Below are 17,702 nucleotides of genomic sequence, written 5' to 3' on the forward strand. Positions count from 1 at the left end.
TCAAAACACAAGGATTTAATTATCATGGGTGATTTTAATATTAACTTCTTAACTACAAATAATGGCAGAAGAGAACTAGAGCACCTGATGGAATCATTTAATCTAATTTCAGTAGTTAACTTGCCCACTAGAGTAACTAGTACTTGTAAGAGCCTAATGACAATATATTCCTGGACAGATACAGAAGCAACAGTATTATTGTAAGTCAAATTCTCAGTGGTCTGTCAGATCATGATAATCAGCTCCTTACAGTAAATGATAACAAACTGTATGATAAATTGAAACACCCCTTTAAAACTGTCAGACCAGTCAATAATAACAACTTATAACTCTTCAATATTCTCTGACAGCAGATCGACTAGACCCCTGTATTTATAGAGAGGAGGAATATTAAAGAAAAATTAAATCTGTTCTCTAATGAGTTTGTGTCATTCTTTGAAACTGTATTTCCAAAAATAATCTTGAGAAACAATCCTCAGGCCACAAAATGGAATTCCTGGCTTACTAAAGGGACCAGAATTTCCTATAGAACAAAAAGGAATATATATGAACCCCTAAGGCTATCTAATGATCCCAGCAAAAAGGAGGACTACAGACTGTACCGTAATATTTTGAGAATGGTAATAAAAGAATCCAAAACTATGTACATAAAACCTGAAATTGATAACTCAAACAACAAATCAAAAACCATCTCGCAAGTTATAAAAAGGGAGAGTGGTAAGAAAGTAGAGTACATTACTGACAGACAATTAATTCAAGATGGAACTATTGTAAAAAATACCGAGGAAGTTGCTAATATCTTCAATAAACATTTTTAACAGCTACAGAAAAAATTGGCTGTGAAGGCTCAGTGGGTGATGCAATAGCCCTTCTACATAAAGCTAACAATGCCAGAGTTTGCCAGATGCAGGTAACCCCCATAACAATAAGTGAGATCAATAAGACAACCAGAGAGATGAAGTCAAAAAACTCTTGTGGGGTTGATCACACTTCATCTGAGACACTTAAGTACTGGCATGGCTATATAAATGCAGTCTTGTGTCACATTTTTAATGAATCCCTAAATCAAGGTACTGTTCCACTTAGATTAAAATATGCCTGTGTGAAATCACTTTTCAAGAAAGGTGAAAAAGCTGCCACCCAATATCCTTGCTAACAAGTCTTTCAAAGGTGCTTGAGAAACTGGTATACAGGAGAATTATCAATCACCTGAACAGCCATAACATTCTCAGTCAATGTCAGTTTGGTTTTCAGCAAGGCCTATCAATTGATGATGCTACCCAATATCCTTGCTAACAAGTCTTTCAAAGGTGCTTGAGAAACTGGTATACAGGAGAATTATTAATCACCTGAACAGCCATAACATTCTCAATCAATGTCTTTTTGGTTTTCAGCAAGACCTATCAACTGATGATGCTATTTTCTCTTTCACTGATTAAATTCTCAAATCTCTTAACAGAAAATTGGCACCAATTGGAATCTTATGTGACCTATCCAAAGCTTTTGACTGTGTCAATCATGAAATTCTGCTAAGAAAAAAGCAGACTACTATGGGTCAAGTGGAATAGTGGGGAAATGGATTAAATCCTATCTTACAGATAGGAAACAAAGGGCAATAACTAATAACAGTAATGGAATCCCAGCTTTATTCAAGTGGGCCACAGTCAACATTGGAGTGCCTCAAGGCTTGGTACTGGGACCCTCAATGTTTCTAACATTTATAAATGACACCTCCCACACTGCACCACGTCAGTGAGCAAGTTCACTGTGGTATCACCGCCAGACACGACACTTGCTAGGTGGTAGCCTTTAAATCGGCCGCGGTCCGGTAGTATACGTCGGACCCGTGTGTCGCCACTATCAGTGATTGCAGACCAAGCGCCACCACACGGCAGGTCTAGAGACTTCCTAGCACTCGCCCAGTTGTACAGCCGACTTTGCTAGTGATGGTTCACTGACTTCTACGCTCTCATTTGCCGAGACGATAGTTAGCATAGCCTTCAGCTACGTCATTTGCTATGACCTAGCAAGGCGCCAGTATACGTACTATTGATATTGTCAGTCATGTACCATAAAGAGAGATGTTCTCCATTAATGGATTAAAGTTAAGTATTCCACCAGCTACGTCCGTTTTTCTCAATTCTAATTCCCTTGTCATGTTCCAGACCTCACACCAGCCTGCGTGAGCTAAATTGCGTGCATTTCGGCCTCCTTTAGTAACTCTGTGTTGGTTCTCCTACCAACAACAACATTGGCGACGAGGATGGGATATCTTGGCCGGTGAACCTGTTTGATTTCGATTTATTTCAGTTGTTTAACTTGTCTATAGTAAATCAGGTCCTATCAGTGAACCAGACAGTGCCTTCAGACAGTGTTTTTCGTCTATGTTAAGAATTTGCAGACATTTTTGCACCGGGCCTCGGTTGTGCTAAGAACCATAAAGCACATTGGAACTGAAAGCAAACGCGCAACCGAAATTTTTCAGAGCGCACAATGTTCCCCACACATTGCGTGATGAGGTCGCGAAAACATTACACGATTTGGAATCACAAGGTGTAATTGAACGTGTGCAGGCTTCTCTTTTGGCATCACCCTTAGCAATTTTGCCAAAACCATCCGGAAAGTTGAGACTTTGTGTGGACTTCCAGGCAACAGTGAATCCACATCTGATTGCAACTTTTCCTTTACCCCGCCTGGAAGATCTTTTGACAAACTGTGCCCGGGTAAATATTTTTCGAAGTTGGACCTAGCAGATGCGTACTTGCAAATACCGGTGGACGAAGAATCCCAGCGCGTTTTGGTGGTTAACATTCATCTTGGTTTGTATCGATTCAAATGACTGCCATTCGGGTGTGCATCCGCCCCTGCATTGTTTCAGCAATATCTACAAACTGTTTGTGCGTCGGTCCCTACTGCAGCAAATTATCTGGATGATATTGTGATATCTGGAAAGACGGAAGAAGAACATTTGGCCAATCTCAGAACATTATTTCAGGTCTCGCGACAAAATGGTCTTCGCTTGCGGAAGGACAAATGTGTGTTTCTTGCTCATGATTTGCATACCTGGGACATGTAATCAATGTCCAAGGCATACATCCCAGTCCAATGCACCTTCGTGCCATACAAGACTTGCCTTTGCCGCAAAATTTGAAGCAGCTACAGGGTGTGCTGGGAAAAATTAATTATTATCGCCGTTATATACGGCATGCCTCTTCCATTTCAGCTCCGCTTCATCGCTTATGACGTAAAGGTGTTCCGTTCGTCTGGATGAAGGAATGCGAACGCGCCTTTCTCCAGTTGAAATCGGCGTTGCTTTCCAATACTTGCCTTATGCCATTCAATCCCCAGAAGCCCCTTTTGTTGATGGTGGATGCATCGGATTTTGGGATCGGTGCTGTGCTTGCGCACAAAGATGGATAGCATGATCACCCTATTGCCTTTGCGTCCAAATTGCTCTCGTCTGCTCAAAGAAATTATTCACAGATCGAGAAAGAAGCATTGGCTCTCGTATTTGGTGTTACAAAGTTTCATGATTTCTTGTATGGTCGTCACTTTACCATAATCACAGACCACAAATCTTTGACATCGCTTTTTCATCCGACCAAGCCTGTACCTCCACGTACAGTGCAGAAATTCATTCGCTGGTCTATTTTCCTCTCGCAGTAACGTTACGATATCTTGTATCAGTCCACTGCTAAGCACGGAAACGCCGATGCGTTGTCCTGCTTGCCTGTTGCTTAGGATAAGACATTCGATTCCTCTGAACTTGCTTACACGTTCATTCATGCGGAAAGCGATGACGTGGTCGAATTGTTTCTGGTTGATCTTCGTCGTGTAGCTACAGACACAGCTGCCGACACTGTCCTTGCTCCCGTTCTGTGTTTTGTTACTATGCAATGGCCTTTGTCAAAGTCACGGATCGGGGACCCATTGGTTCGCTGATATTTTGCTCACAAGGAGAGACTTTTTGTACGACGTGGTGTTTTGCTGTTGCGTTCTGATAATGATCAGTCCAGGGTCGTGGTACCACGTTCGTTACAGTCCTCTGACTTACAGCTTCTCCACCAAGGACATTGGGGTATAGTGAGAACGAAACAACTTGCTCGTCAGCACTGTACTTAGTTCAGAATCGATGCCGCGATTACGAATATGTGCTCTTCTTGCATGGTGTGTGCCAAACAACAATCAGCACCACCGCGGAAATTCTTTGAATGGCCAAAAGCCACTTCCCGTTGGCAACGCTTACAGATCGATTTTGCTGGTCCATTCTGGAATGCTCGATGGTTGGTTGTGGTAGATTCATTCAGTAATTTTCCTTTTGTTGTCCGGATGTCTTCCACGACGTCATCTGCCACCATCCAAGCATTATCCGCTATCTTTTGCACTGAAGGTCTTCCACAGACTATGGTTTCAGACAATGGCCCACAATTCATGTCCGCAGAATTTCAGTCATTCTGCAAGGCCAATGGTATTCAACATCTGACGTCCGCACCGTTTTTGCCACAGTCAAACGGTGCCGCTGAACGATTGGTCAGGCCTTTCAAGTCACAACAAATGTTGAAGTTGAAAGAGTCACATTCTCGGGAGGACACGTTATTTCTCTTTTTGTCCTCGTATCGCTCTCAGCCGCAAGATGGACGCTCGCCGGCTGAGTTGCTCCATGGTCGCCCTCATCGAACCTTGATGTCTTTGCTACATCCGCCGCATCAGGTTCCTGTGCAGCAGCAGACACCTGCTTTTTCTCCAGGCGACGTTGTCTACTATCGCCACTACCGAGGTTCACGGCATTGGCTCGAAGGGCGCATTCTTCGCTGCCTCGGCCACGCTATGTATCTGGTTTTGGGGGCCTCTGGTGAGGTGCGCCGGCATCTCAATCAGCTGTGCCTCTGTCGTCGCACGGGATCTGCCACTCGCCATCTGCTTTCAGCGATGGTGCCGTCCGGTCGGCACCCTGGGGACCCACCTACTGGCTCGCCTCAGCTCCAGGTGCTACCGACACTGCCTTCCATTTTGCCCCATGGCGACGCGACACGCTGCCGCCACCTGTGCTCATTTGCGGGGGAGGAATGTGGTGTCACCGCGAGACACCACACTTGCTAGGTGGTAGCCTTTAAATCGGCCGTGGTCCGGTAGTATACGTCGGATCCGCATGTCGCCACTATCAGTGATTGCAGATCGAGCACCACCACACGGCAGGCCTAGAGAGACTTCCTAGCACTCACCCAGTTGTACAGCTGACTTTGCTACCGATGGTTCGCTGACTTCTACGGTCTCATTTGCCGAGACGATAGTTAGCATAGCCTTCAGCTATGTCATTTGCTACGACCTAGCAAGGCGCCAGTATCCGTACTATTGATATTGTGAATTATGTACCATGAAGAGCGACGATCTCCATTAATGGATTAAAGTTAAGTATTCCACCAGCTACGTCCGTTTTTCTCAATTCTAATTCCCTTGTCATGTTCCAGACCTCACGCCAGCCTGCACGAGCTAAAACGCGCGCATTTTGGCCTCCTTTAGTAACCCTGTGTTGGCTCTCCTGCCAACCACAACATTCACCCTATTTGCGGACTATACTTCTCTTCCAATTGATAGAGCAACAGGGAAGAACTAGGAAACATCTGCAAACAATGCATTTGATGATATTCTGAAATGGTTTTACTGTAATGGACCATCTCTGAATACACAAAAAAAACTCATTATGTGCAGTTTCACACAGCACATAAAGAACTGGGGGAAATAAATATAGAATGTAATGGACAGCAAATAAAGCAAGTTGACTCAGCTAAGTTCCTGGGTGTGTACATAGACTACAAACTAAATCGGTCCAACCATATCCTAGACCTATAAAAAAGGTTACAGTCAGCACATTTGTGTTATGCATAATTGCATCAACCACACATAAGGAGGCCATAAGAGCTGCTTTCTTCAGATATTTCCAAGCATTTTATATCTTAAAGAATCATCTTTTGGGGCAACCAGCCTTTGGCTCACTTATTCAATAGAATGACTTTTGTATTAGGTATTCCCTCAGTTTGCTCTTGAACTTTGGTGTTTCAGGAGGAAGACTTTTGATGACACTGGGTAGAGCATTGTAAATTTTGATGCGTGTATAATTTGCTCCTTTCCGCACTAGGGTATAGTCTGATTAGTTACTATGAAAGTCCTCTTTTGATCTTGTGTTGTGAGCATGATATTCACTATTGGTTTCGACGAGAGAGTGGTTATTATTAATGAAACATGCAAGGGAGTATATTTACTGAGAAATAATTGTAAATACCTGTAGTTTCGTAAACAGATTCCTTCACAAGTGCCTTGGTAGCACATCATTCATGATACGTATAGCTCTCTTCTGAGCAGTAAAAACTAAAAAAGTTTTCATAGAACCTTTGACAAATCATAGCAGACACCAATTGTTATCACTTTCTCATTCAGAAATCTTAGAACCTAATTTGCAAGTGCATATTTTGTGGCTTTTGTTGAACAGCCCACTTGAAAATCAAACATGTCACCGAGAATTCCATTCTTAATGAGATGTTCAGTAATTCTTATATGGATTAATTTTTCTAGAAGTTTTAACACATAAATAGATGATAATTAGTGAATTCAGTTCTATTACCCTTCTTCATAAAAGAATCATAAAAGAAGGTTGTATACATGGAAGAATCCTGGAGATACTAAAAGGTATCAGATAGATTATATAATGGTAAGGCACAGATTTAGGAATCAGGTTTTAAATTTTAAGACATTTCCAGGTGCAGATGTGGACTCTAACCACAATCTATTGGTTATGACCTGTAGGTTAAAACTGAAGAAACTGCAAAAAGGTGGGAGTTTAAGGACAGAGGTTGTACAGAGTTTCCAGGCGAGCATAAGGGAACAATTGACAAGAATGGGGGAAAGAAACACAGTAGAAGAAGAATGGGTAGCTTTGAGGGCTGAAGTCGTGAAGGCAGCAGAGGATAAAGTAGGTAAAAAGACGAGGGCTGCTAGAAATCCTTGGGTAACAGGAGAAATATTGAATTTAATTGATGAAAGGAGAAAATATAAAAACGCAGTAAATGAAGCATGCAAAAAAGAATACAAACGTCTCAAAAATGAGATCAACAGGAAGTGCAAAATGGCTAAGCAGGGATGGCTAGAGGACAAATGTAAGGATGTAGAAGCTTATCTCACTAGGGGTGAGATAGGTACTGCCTACAGGAAAATTAAAGAGGCCTATGGAGAGAAGAGAACCATGTGTATGAATATCAAGAGCTCAGATGGCAACCCAGTTCTAAGCAAAGAAGGGAAAGCAGAAAGGCAGAAGGAGTATATAGAGGGTCTATACAAGGGCGACGTACTTGAGGACAATATTATGGAAATGGAAGAGGATGTAGATGAAGATGAAATGGGAGATACGATACTTCGTGAAGAGTTTGACAGAGCACTGAAAGACCTGAGTCGAAACAAGGCCCCCGGAGTAGACAACATTCCATTGGAACTACTGACGGCCTTGGGAGAGCCAGTCCTGACAAAACTCTACCATCTGGTGAGTAAGATGTATGAGACAGGCGAAATACCCTCAGACTTCAAGAAGAATATAATAATTCAAATCCCAAAGAAAGCAGGTGTTGACAGATGTGAAAATTACCGAACTATCAGTTTAATAAGTCACAGCTGCAAAATACTAACACGAATTCTTTACAGACGAATGGAAAAACTAGTAGAAGCCGACCTCGGGGAAGATCAGTTTGGATTCCGTAGAAATACTGGAACACGTGAGGCAATACTGACCCTACGACTTATCTTAGAAGAAAGATTAAGAAAAGGCAAACCTACATTTCTAGCATTTGTAGACTTAGAGAAAGTTTTTGGCAATGTTTACTGGAATACTCTCTTTCAAATTATGAAGGTGGCAGGGGTAAAATACATGGAGTGAAAGGCTATTTACAATTTGTACAGAAACCAGATGGCAGTTATAAGAGGCAAGGGGCTTGAAAGGGAAGCAGTGGTTGGGAAGGGAGTGTGACAGGGTTGTAGCCTATCCCCGATGTTATTCAATTGGTGTATTGAGCAAGCAGTAAAGGAAACAAAAGAAAAATTCGGAGCAGGTATTAAAATCCATGGAGAAGAAATAAAAACTTTGAGGTTCGCCGATTACATCGTAATTCTGTCAGAGACAGCAAAGGACTTGGAAGAGCAGTTGAACGGAGTGGATAGTGTCTTGAAAGGAGGACATAAGATGAACACCAACAAAAGCAAAATGAGGATAATGGAATGTAATTGAATTAAGTCGGGTGATGCTGAGAGAATTAGATTAGGAAATGAGACACTGAAAGTAGTGAAGGAGTTTTGCTATTTGGGGGGGCAAAATAACTGATGATGGTCGAAGTAGAGAGGATATAAAATGTAGACTGGCAATGGCAAGGAAAGCGTTTCTGAAGAAGAGAAATTTGTTAACATCGAATACAGATTTATGTATCAGGAAGTCGTTTCTGAAAGTATTTGTTTGGAGTGTAGCCATGTATGGAAGTGAAACATGGACGATAACTAGTTTGGACAAGAAGAGAATAGAATCTTTCGAAATGTGGTGCTACAGAAGAATGCTGAAGATAAGGTGGATAGATCACATAACTAATGAGGAGGTATTGAATAGGATTGGGGAGAAGAGAAGTTTGTGGCACAACTTGACTAGAAGAAGGGATCGGTTGGTAGGACACATTTTGTGGCATCAAGGGATCACAAATTTAGCATTGGAGGGCAGCATGGAGGTTAAAAATTGTAGAGGGAGACCAAGAGATGAGTACACTAAGCAGATTCAGAAGGATGTAGGTTGCAGTGGGTACTGGGAGATGAAGTGGCTTGCAGAGGATAGAGTAGCATGGAGAGCTGCATCAAAGCAGTCTCAGGACTGATGACAACAACAACAACAACAACCCTTCTCCTAGAGTGGCAGTGGCTTGTTAACCTGAAGTGTTCAAAATAAAGTAGCAAATTTGATTATCTCACAGAGAAAAAAATTTCAATAAATAATCTATCCTTGCAGAATTCTTGTGCAGAAAGCCAAGTCAATAGGAATAAGTGATCGTGCACATTACAAACTATAATTGTATCTTTAGGACAGGAAACAAAATGTAGTGTTAAACAACTAAAGTGGGATATGTAATCTCGCTTCTTGATCTGAATAAATTTCCACCAATTGTGGAGTGATTCAGAGCTCAGTTCCTGCACTACTGTTATTCTTGATTTTTATAAATGATCTACCATCATGTAAACTCCTGCCCTGTAATTGCTAATGATGGTATCATTTTCATGAGCAGATCAGGGGATAGAATTGAGAAATAAATTAGCTATGAACTCTTAGATGCCATTAACTGGTTCAATGCAAATGGTCTCTAACTGTATTCTAACAAGATGAATTATGTACAGTCCTGTACAATTACAGAAAGAAACATATAAATGAATGTGGCATGTGGAAAGCAATCAAAAGAAGTAACGGATGTGACTAAATATATTGTAGTTCAAATAGATAAAAATAGAAAGTGCTCTTCTCATATTTTGCAACTCAGTATGGGTCCACGTTCTGCTACTTTTGAATTACATGTTCCCAATATATGGGGAGAAATTGTCTCTGGTGTTTCATCACTTAACATATAAATATGTTTCAGATGAACAGTAGATCTCATGATCATAATACAAATAGAAAGAATGATCTGCACAGTGAGAGTAAAAATTTGAACTTGATACAAAAAAGTATTCACTACACTGGAACAAAGGTTTCAGTGATCTTCTTCATATAAAGAACCAGATTAGCAATAAAATAAAGTTTAAGGACTTACTAAATCTTTCTGCTGTAAAATGATTTTTATTGTTTAAATGAATTCTTCAATATGTGATTGAACTATGTGATTCTACAATTATACAAAATGACTTAAATGTTATCTAATAATATCTGGTTCTAAAATTATTTATAATGGTCTGTTCTTGTTTCTTGGTACAGTTTTAAAGTGCTTATGACATTAAAAATTTGGTGTAATTATAAATTCAGAAGTATTGTACACAGAACATGACTGTGATGGAAGTTGTCCTGTCAACATAAACATTTCATGTCTTTGTAAGCCTATGGAATATAAAAATCTGAAAATATTCCTTAATTGCTGCAAGGGGTCCAAAATAATGTGTATATAAAGCAAATAATTCAATTCTATGTCATTTGTAAAGAGCTGATCCTCGTAGACAACACTTTGGAGACATCTATAACATTTTTTTGATTCTTCCATTTTTCTTCCAGAGTATACCAATTTAAGAGAGAGAGAGAGAGAGAGAGAGAGAGAGAGAGAGAGAGAGAGAGAGAGAGAGAGAGAGAGAGAGAGAGACCATACACCAAAATCTGAATTCCTCATGGTTAATGTACATTTTACAATACTTTTTCTACTAACAAATATAAAATAACTATTACAATGTGCATACCATTACACCTGTTTTGTCATCGATGGCTCCTCTACCATAAACAAAAGTTTGGTTAACAATTTTTCCACTAAATGGAGGAACATCCCATGCTCTAGGATCAGCTGGAACAACATCCAAATGAGAAGCCAACAAATATGGTAGCTTTCCTTTACTTGTGCCTTCCACAGTGTACAACAAACTGTACTCGTTGATAACTTCTCTCTTAATGTGTGGTGAGCTATGGATCAATGGAAAATCTGAAAAGAGGTCATTTTTAGTTGTGTTATTCAGAAGATAAAAGCTATTCTGCAGATGTCTCAGTCACTTACTCCATTTCTGCTGATGCATCAGTGCAATAGAGTGAGCAACAATGCACACACACTATGTTTTAAACTCTGCTGAAAAACACTATCAGTAAACAAACAAATATATTAAAATTCATTCAAGTGTTTTCTTAATATCTTACATACGGTACTGCTGTTTTGAGATATAAAGCTGATTGACATGTGGTTGTGTAGGAGACAGCCAGGCATCAAAAATTTCCAAATTGGTTTAAAGTTTATACTATGTTCCAGTGTATTTTAAAATTCAAGTTTTTAGATCTCCTAATACTTCCTGAATTTTTGTATGTGTGTAGAAAAATTTGTTTTTGGCCTCTAGTCATTTAGTAAAGCAATGTATTTCTTGTAACTTCTAAAACTTCTGCTCACATAAAATTTCATACATCTCTAGTTGCTATGGAGAATTTATACTTTAATTGGACTTCCATAATCATGAAATAACCACTGAAAGGGAGGCACTTATCTGGGCAAGAAATTAGTATCCCAAGACACATCGCTTATACTGTGCAGCACTGCCCCTAGGTTTGATAATGACCTCAATTCAGCAAGTAGAGCGTCCGCAAATTTCTCCAGAAATCCAGAATTCACGGTTAGATCCCACAGAATTATTAAGTTTTGGGGATGCTGTTTGCTATGTTTCATCTGCTGTATCAAACAGTCCCTAATATTTTCTGTGGGACTACGAAATTGTGATTTAGCTGGTCAGCAGAGATGTGATATGGTGCGTGAGTGTTCACAAACCATTAACATGTGTGTGCCAGCCCTGTTAACATGGCTGTAATTCTGGAATATGGGAGTGTCCACAGGATAGTCGTTATGAAGATATAGATGAATGGACAACATCTGGGCACTGGAACTCTTAAAATCAACATCCCAGATCGCATTCAAGGTAACCTGAATGAGTGTTTCCAAGTCACGGTACAAAAAACACCCCCAAAACACCACAAAAATCACTCAAAACATTACAAAAATCACTTTGTATCTGGAGTATATTCTCTACTCAGGGTGCTCTAAATGCTTCATTAGACTGTCGGTAATCACGTTGCCTTGCATTAGTTGAAAAGGGGCAAATTTGCAACTTCTATGACCTCACTACACACTGAAGTAGTGCAGCTTTATGTGCTGTTGAGAGCAATTTCTGTTCATGCAGTTCCCTTTGCAGTGTTTGCTCGTAAAACTGATTGAGATGAGCCTGAATTCACTGATGATACACAGAAGAGCCAAAGAAACTGATACACCTGCCTAAAATTGTGTACGGCTCCTGCGAGCACACAGAAGTGTCGCAACACAACGCGGCATGGACTCTACTGATGTCTGAAGTAGTGCTGGAGGGAACTGACACCATGAATCCTGCAGGGCTGTCCATAAATCCAAAAGAGTATGAGGGGGAGGGGGGGGGCAGAGATTTCTAATGAGTAGCATGTTGCAAGGCATCCGAGATATGCTCAATAATGTTCATTTATGGGGAGTTTGGTGGCAAGCAGAAGTGTTTAAATTCAGAAGAGTGTTCCTGGAGAAACTATGTTGCAATTCTGGATGTGTGGGATGTTGCATTATCCTGCTGGAATTGCCCAAGCCCTTCGGAATGCACAATGGTCGTGACTGGATGTTTATGTATGTGTCACCTGTCAGAATCATATCTAGACATATCAGAGGTCCCATATCAATCCAACTGCACATGCCTCACACCATTAAAGAGCCTCCGCCAGCTTTAAAAGTCCCCTCTGACATGTAGGATCCATGACTTCATGAGGTTGTCTCCATACCCGTACACGTCCATCCGCGCGATAAAATTTGAAATGACACTCGTCTGACTAGATGACATGTTTCCACTCATGAGCACTCCAATGTCAGTGTTGACGGGCACAAGTGAGGTGTAAAGCTTTGCGTTGTGCAGTCATTAAGGGTACATGAGTGGACCTATTGCTCTGAAAGCCCATATTGATGATGTTTCTTTGAATGGTTCACATTTGTTGATGGCCCAGCATTGAAATGTGCAGCAATTTGCAGAAGAGTTGCACTTCTGTCATGCGAACTATAACATCCCATGCAGACTATCACATCTCATTCAAACTCACTTAAATCTTGACAACCTGCCATTTTAGGAGCAGTAACTGATCTAACAACTGCACCGCACATTTGTCTTGTAGAGACATTGCCAACTGCAGTGCCTTATTTGTCCTCTTTAGGTACTCTGTATTTGAATATGTATGCCTATACCAGTTTCTTTGGTGCTTCAGTGTAGCAATTCATGGCAGGTTTGAAACTGACTGTTATTGACGAGTTGTAACAATCACCCTGCTTCCTGTAAGCTAAGTTCTTTTTACAAACACAGGTCTTATGCTGTATGCCATGGCTGTGAATGGTGCACCATTTCTTTTAGATATGCTGGACATTCTGCTTTGATGCCCCAACGAATCAAGCAATTACATTTAAGGTGTGACAATGGGCACATCCAACAGATAGCTGATTTCCATCAATCTGTCACATTTTCACATCAATCCACCATCCTATCATGATTCCACAAAAACTGGCACATGCACACCACTTCACTACCATGATGTATGTCAATGGTGGAGGGTCGCATGACTGTCTAGTACCAGTTGTACACCATCTACAGTGCTCCAAAGCAACCAGTGTCCTCTTGTAAAGGGGTTGCTAATTTTTTGTCCAGTGACGTTATGAACAGTCAATAACTATGATCTTCTTTCTTAAGGCAAAATAATTTATATCTAAAGCACTCTATCCCTTCCATATTGTTGTTATTCAATCATGTATTTTCCATTGTCCAATAGGTCAAAATAATACATTATCCACAAACAAAAAAATTTCACCCTGTCTTAAATGAATAATGCAGCAAAAAAAGGGAAAGGCTAGAAGTAACACTAGGATACATGAACCCACAGTTTTATACTGTATTATTTACAAATACATTTTGTTCATGAGAGTAAACAAATCTATTAGTTTATAACTCAATAGTAATTTCATAATAAATTGCTTTAGAAAAAGACAGTATTTTTTTTTTTTACTTACAAACAGTAAATGTGATGTAATTAACACAATACTGGAAAATCTTGGATGGAATTAAGTAAATGAAATTAGTAAAGATAACTCTGCACCATTTAATGGAATCTTTTAGCTGTGAATAAGCAAATAGACATGAATTTGTACATTGTATCTTAACATTGAAGTATTATGGAAATGCTTCACAAACTCAAGTGGGACTCACTGAAGGGAAGGTGATGTTCTTTTTGAGGAGCACTATTGAGAAAATTTAGAGAATGGCATTTCGGACTGACTGCTGAACAGTTCTCCTAGCACCAATGTACATTTTGTGTAAGTCTCATGGAGATAAGACGAGAGAGATTAGGACTCATATAGAGGCATACAATCATTTTTTGCTCACTATTTGTGAGTGGAACAGAAAAGGAAACGACTAGAAGTGGTACAGGGTACCCTCTGCCAAACACCATACAGTGGCTTGTGGAGTATGTATGTAGATGTAGAAGTTGAATAGTTTCCTTCTACTGCAGAAAGCATGCGAGCATTCACACACACACACACACACACACACACTCTCTCTCTCTCTCTCTCTCTCTCTCTCTCTCTCTCTCTCTCTCTCTCTCTTGCTGTGAAGTGTTCACATGCAACATAGGTTTTGTGTAAGGGTTTTAAGGAATAATTCAATTTATCTTTCAAGAGAAATGAATACATTGATGCAGTCCACACTGAGCTATAACTTGAGAATGACATCAGGCAAAATCACAGTTATAAATAAATACATTTAATAACAGTCTGGGCAGAAAATGTTGTCATTTGTAAAAGTTCGGAATATTGTTTGCTTGCGTATCCACTGCTTAACAATTAAGTTATGTAGTGAGTAGTTATCTTTATGCATTGAGTTGTTACAAGATATGATGTAGAAGCCATTACAATACCTGAATTGTTTTTTGGATGATATCTTGTAATATACTACTTTTGTAACCTTAAGAAGTTTTGCAATAGTTATAGTTATTTGTACAATTCTTCAACTGCTGATGTACAAGTCTCAGATTAATTATATTCTATAAACATACACTGCAAAATAGATATCGCTGACATATGAAAAATTTATATCAAGGGACAAAAATTTTGTATTATTCAACCCCTCTACTTTCTTTGTGTCTACTATTACATTCAAAACTTCATTTCCACTATACAGCCCAGAACAAAAAAAGCAATGTAGTGATTATGGAAAATTAAAATAAAAGAAATAACAGTCTTTCACGAAAAATATGCTAGCCCATGACTGCCAGAGTCAGCCACAAAATTTTCTGTCTTTTGTGATTAGAGCCTGAAATTATCATGCACAAATGATATGTCAGTTCCCAGGCAATTTAAGTCCAATGATAAGGACAGTAATATGATTAACTTGTAAGCTGGTATACTTTCCTTCAATATAAAAAATTTAAATATAGTGGATGTATTATGATTTATAAGACTGGATGATATCCAATCTGAAAGAGAAACAGAACTGATTTACCATTATAAAATTTAATAAACATCACTAAATTACGGAAACAACTCATAATTGATCACTGGCATAAAAACATCAACATAAATACTTCTCTCTTTCAAATAAGAACCTTACTTGTCTTAATAAACTCATGATACTGAAGTATAGCCTGTTTCTCTTGTTTATCAATTGCATATGACACGGTAGGAATCCTCAGTGCTCCAGCAAGACGTTCAGACCTAAGCTTCATGCTACTCCTGTCAATAGCATCTGAAGCCTGGTCTTTCAGGAGCTCTAGTATGTCCACATATTGTTGAGGTTGTATGAAAACAGCTCTGAGGAAGGCTACAAGACTCAGGAACAATGTAACTGCAAGTGGAAGTCCAATAACTGACAGAAAAATTTTCTGCCAGCATCTGTATCTGAGTCGGAGTTTTCTTTTGTTTGTTGAGCCCATGATGAATTTCTGGAAAAGAAATGAAGATCTCAATTATAGACACCTGTATCACTTACACATACCTGACTGATGTTCTGAACACAATTTCAGTATTTATGCTACATGATAAAAGTACTTATTTGTAATGTCAGTAGTATAAAGATTAAATCCACTTTTGGGATTTGGACAAAATTTTTGCAGACATCACACACACTGCAGCATATTTCAGTCTGTCTTGCTAAACTCTTTTGTGCAAGTATGTTACCTCAATATCTAATCAGTTGCAGTGTCATCAAAAGAGTGAGGTCTGGTAGTAAAGTTGGTACCTCACAGCGGAACCACTAACTAAAGAAAGTCACTGCCAGATGCAGGTATGAATGAGAGACAGTGATGAAGACATGCGCTCAAGAAATTTGTTACACCGCTGCTTCTGGAAGTCTACTTACACCAGGGTGCAGCTCTGCTTGCCCACTCTTTGATATCCTACTCTGATAGCAGGCTCATTGTAGTTCCTATACAGGAGGGAGTTAGTGTCATTATTCAGAACTATGTACCACAGTTCATAGTTAAATGGAAGTAGTATTTGCCTGCCATTCAGTACAAGAGAAAAACTGTTGCAACATTACATTAAAGTATTGCTGAGTACTATGAGTTATCATTGTGTTATGCGATTATAACTGTATGTCATTCATCATATGGACATGGACTTCTGTATTAAAGAGTTTTACTGAAACTGAACAAATATTCTTGATGTGTTTTAGCATCCCCTAGAGCTCCCCCAGAAGTCTAATCTATTGTCATCTAGACTCACTACAAGATGTATAAAAGCAAAAAGCAAAAATACTTGGCATGTACTAAAATATGTACATACACTGTTTACTGTGTAGTTTAGGGGGTTTAAATACAAGAAACTGATGAGTGAAGGTTTCTTTAAAAGCAGATATCCACAAGCACAAAGGTTTTTTCATAGAAGCAAAACCTGTCTGAAATAGTGACCGAGCTAACTTGTAGTAATAATTTAACTCAATTTAAATTTGTACAACAGGAAATCCATAAAAGGAAATTTATGAAAATAGGCATAGTCTTCTCTGAAAAATGCTCATATGATTTTTGCCTAAAGGCTATTGTCCACTAAGGTCAGTTGCTGAAATTTTAGCGACTGGGAACACAGATATTTCTTATTGAAATTTACAGAATAATGCTAAAAAAAATACTCTTCTGCACTGTGTTGCATGTTAGGATCCCTTGCGTGAATAAGTGTGTGTGTTTTCTGCTTTAGAGAAAGGTCCTTTGACGACAAGCTTAAATGTATAGCAGTCTTTTTGTTATGCATGTTTGTTACTCAGTGTCTCCTCTATATGGTGAATAGCAATATATCCTTTTCATAATATTGCTGATTTGATAACTTGTAATCTATTTTTATATTTTACAGGTAACTATTGAAGTATTATTGTAATATTTGTCATATTTCACGGTTCTTGCAAGTAAATATTGTGTTATAAAGTACACAGGCATCTAACCCAGAAGGCAGGAAAGAAAAGTACACTTAGTTGGATATGTATAGTTCTTCAAATTTTAGTATTATGTTCAGTTGGAGAATGTATAAACATTTGCTCATTAAATGTTGAGACATGAAATCTCATAGAAGGTAGGCAACAATGGTTATATTATAACACTGTACTATTTGGATCTGAATAACTCACTTCAAAAAGTCATACAGTTGGTGAAAAATGACTATTAATTAAATTGCTCACTTGAAGTATTTTGGATTTATTTTCATCTCCAGACATCTGAAAAGTAAGATGATAACAAATTTGTACATAGAATATGAAAAATATAACAGACATTAAAGTATAAAATGCAATATATGAAAACCTACCTAAGTGGACAGAGGGTACTGGATACGAGTCTTTCTAGAGGTATACATACCTACACGGACAGACTACCAGCTACTGGAGGGGTACAGAGGGGGAAGAAAGACAAGTTTGGTCACCAGAGG

General features: G+C 39.1%; 1 protein-coding gene across 2 annotated transcripts in view; it reads right to left on the reverse strand.

Annotated features, from left to right (window-relative positions):
• Nucleotides 1-17,702, reverse strand: part of LOC126297721 (N-fatty-acyl-amino acid synthase/hydrolase PM20D1-like) — a 211,721-nt gene that overhangs the window by 93,982 nt on the left and 100,037 nt on the right. Inside the window, exons 2-4 of one of the 2 annotated variants that reach the window (XM_049988859.1) lie at nt 17,458-17,493; nt 15,403-15,733; nt 10,453-10,688 (exon numbers count right to left, since the gene is read on the reverse strand). In XM_049988859.1, coding sequence (XP_049844816.1) covers nt 10,453-10,688; nt 15,403-15,733; nt 17,458-17,493 — 603 coding nt within the window. The remainder of the gene's footprint in view (nt 1-10,452; nt 10,689-15,402; nt 15,734-17,457; nt 17,494-17,702) is intronic. The other variant, XM_049988860.1, reaches the window with a different exon arrangement.

This window comes from Schistocerca gregaria, chromosome X (genome assembly GCF_023897955.1).
Source record: "Schistocerca gregaria isolate iqSchGreg1 chromosome X, iqSchGreg1.2, whole genome shotgun sequence".
NCBI classification, from domain to species: Eukaryota; Metazoa; Arthropoda; class Insecta; order Orthoptera; family Acrididae; genus Schistocerca; species Schistocerca gregaria.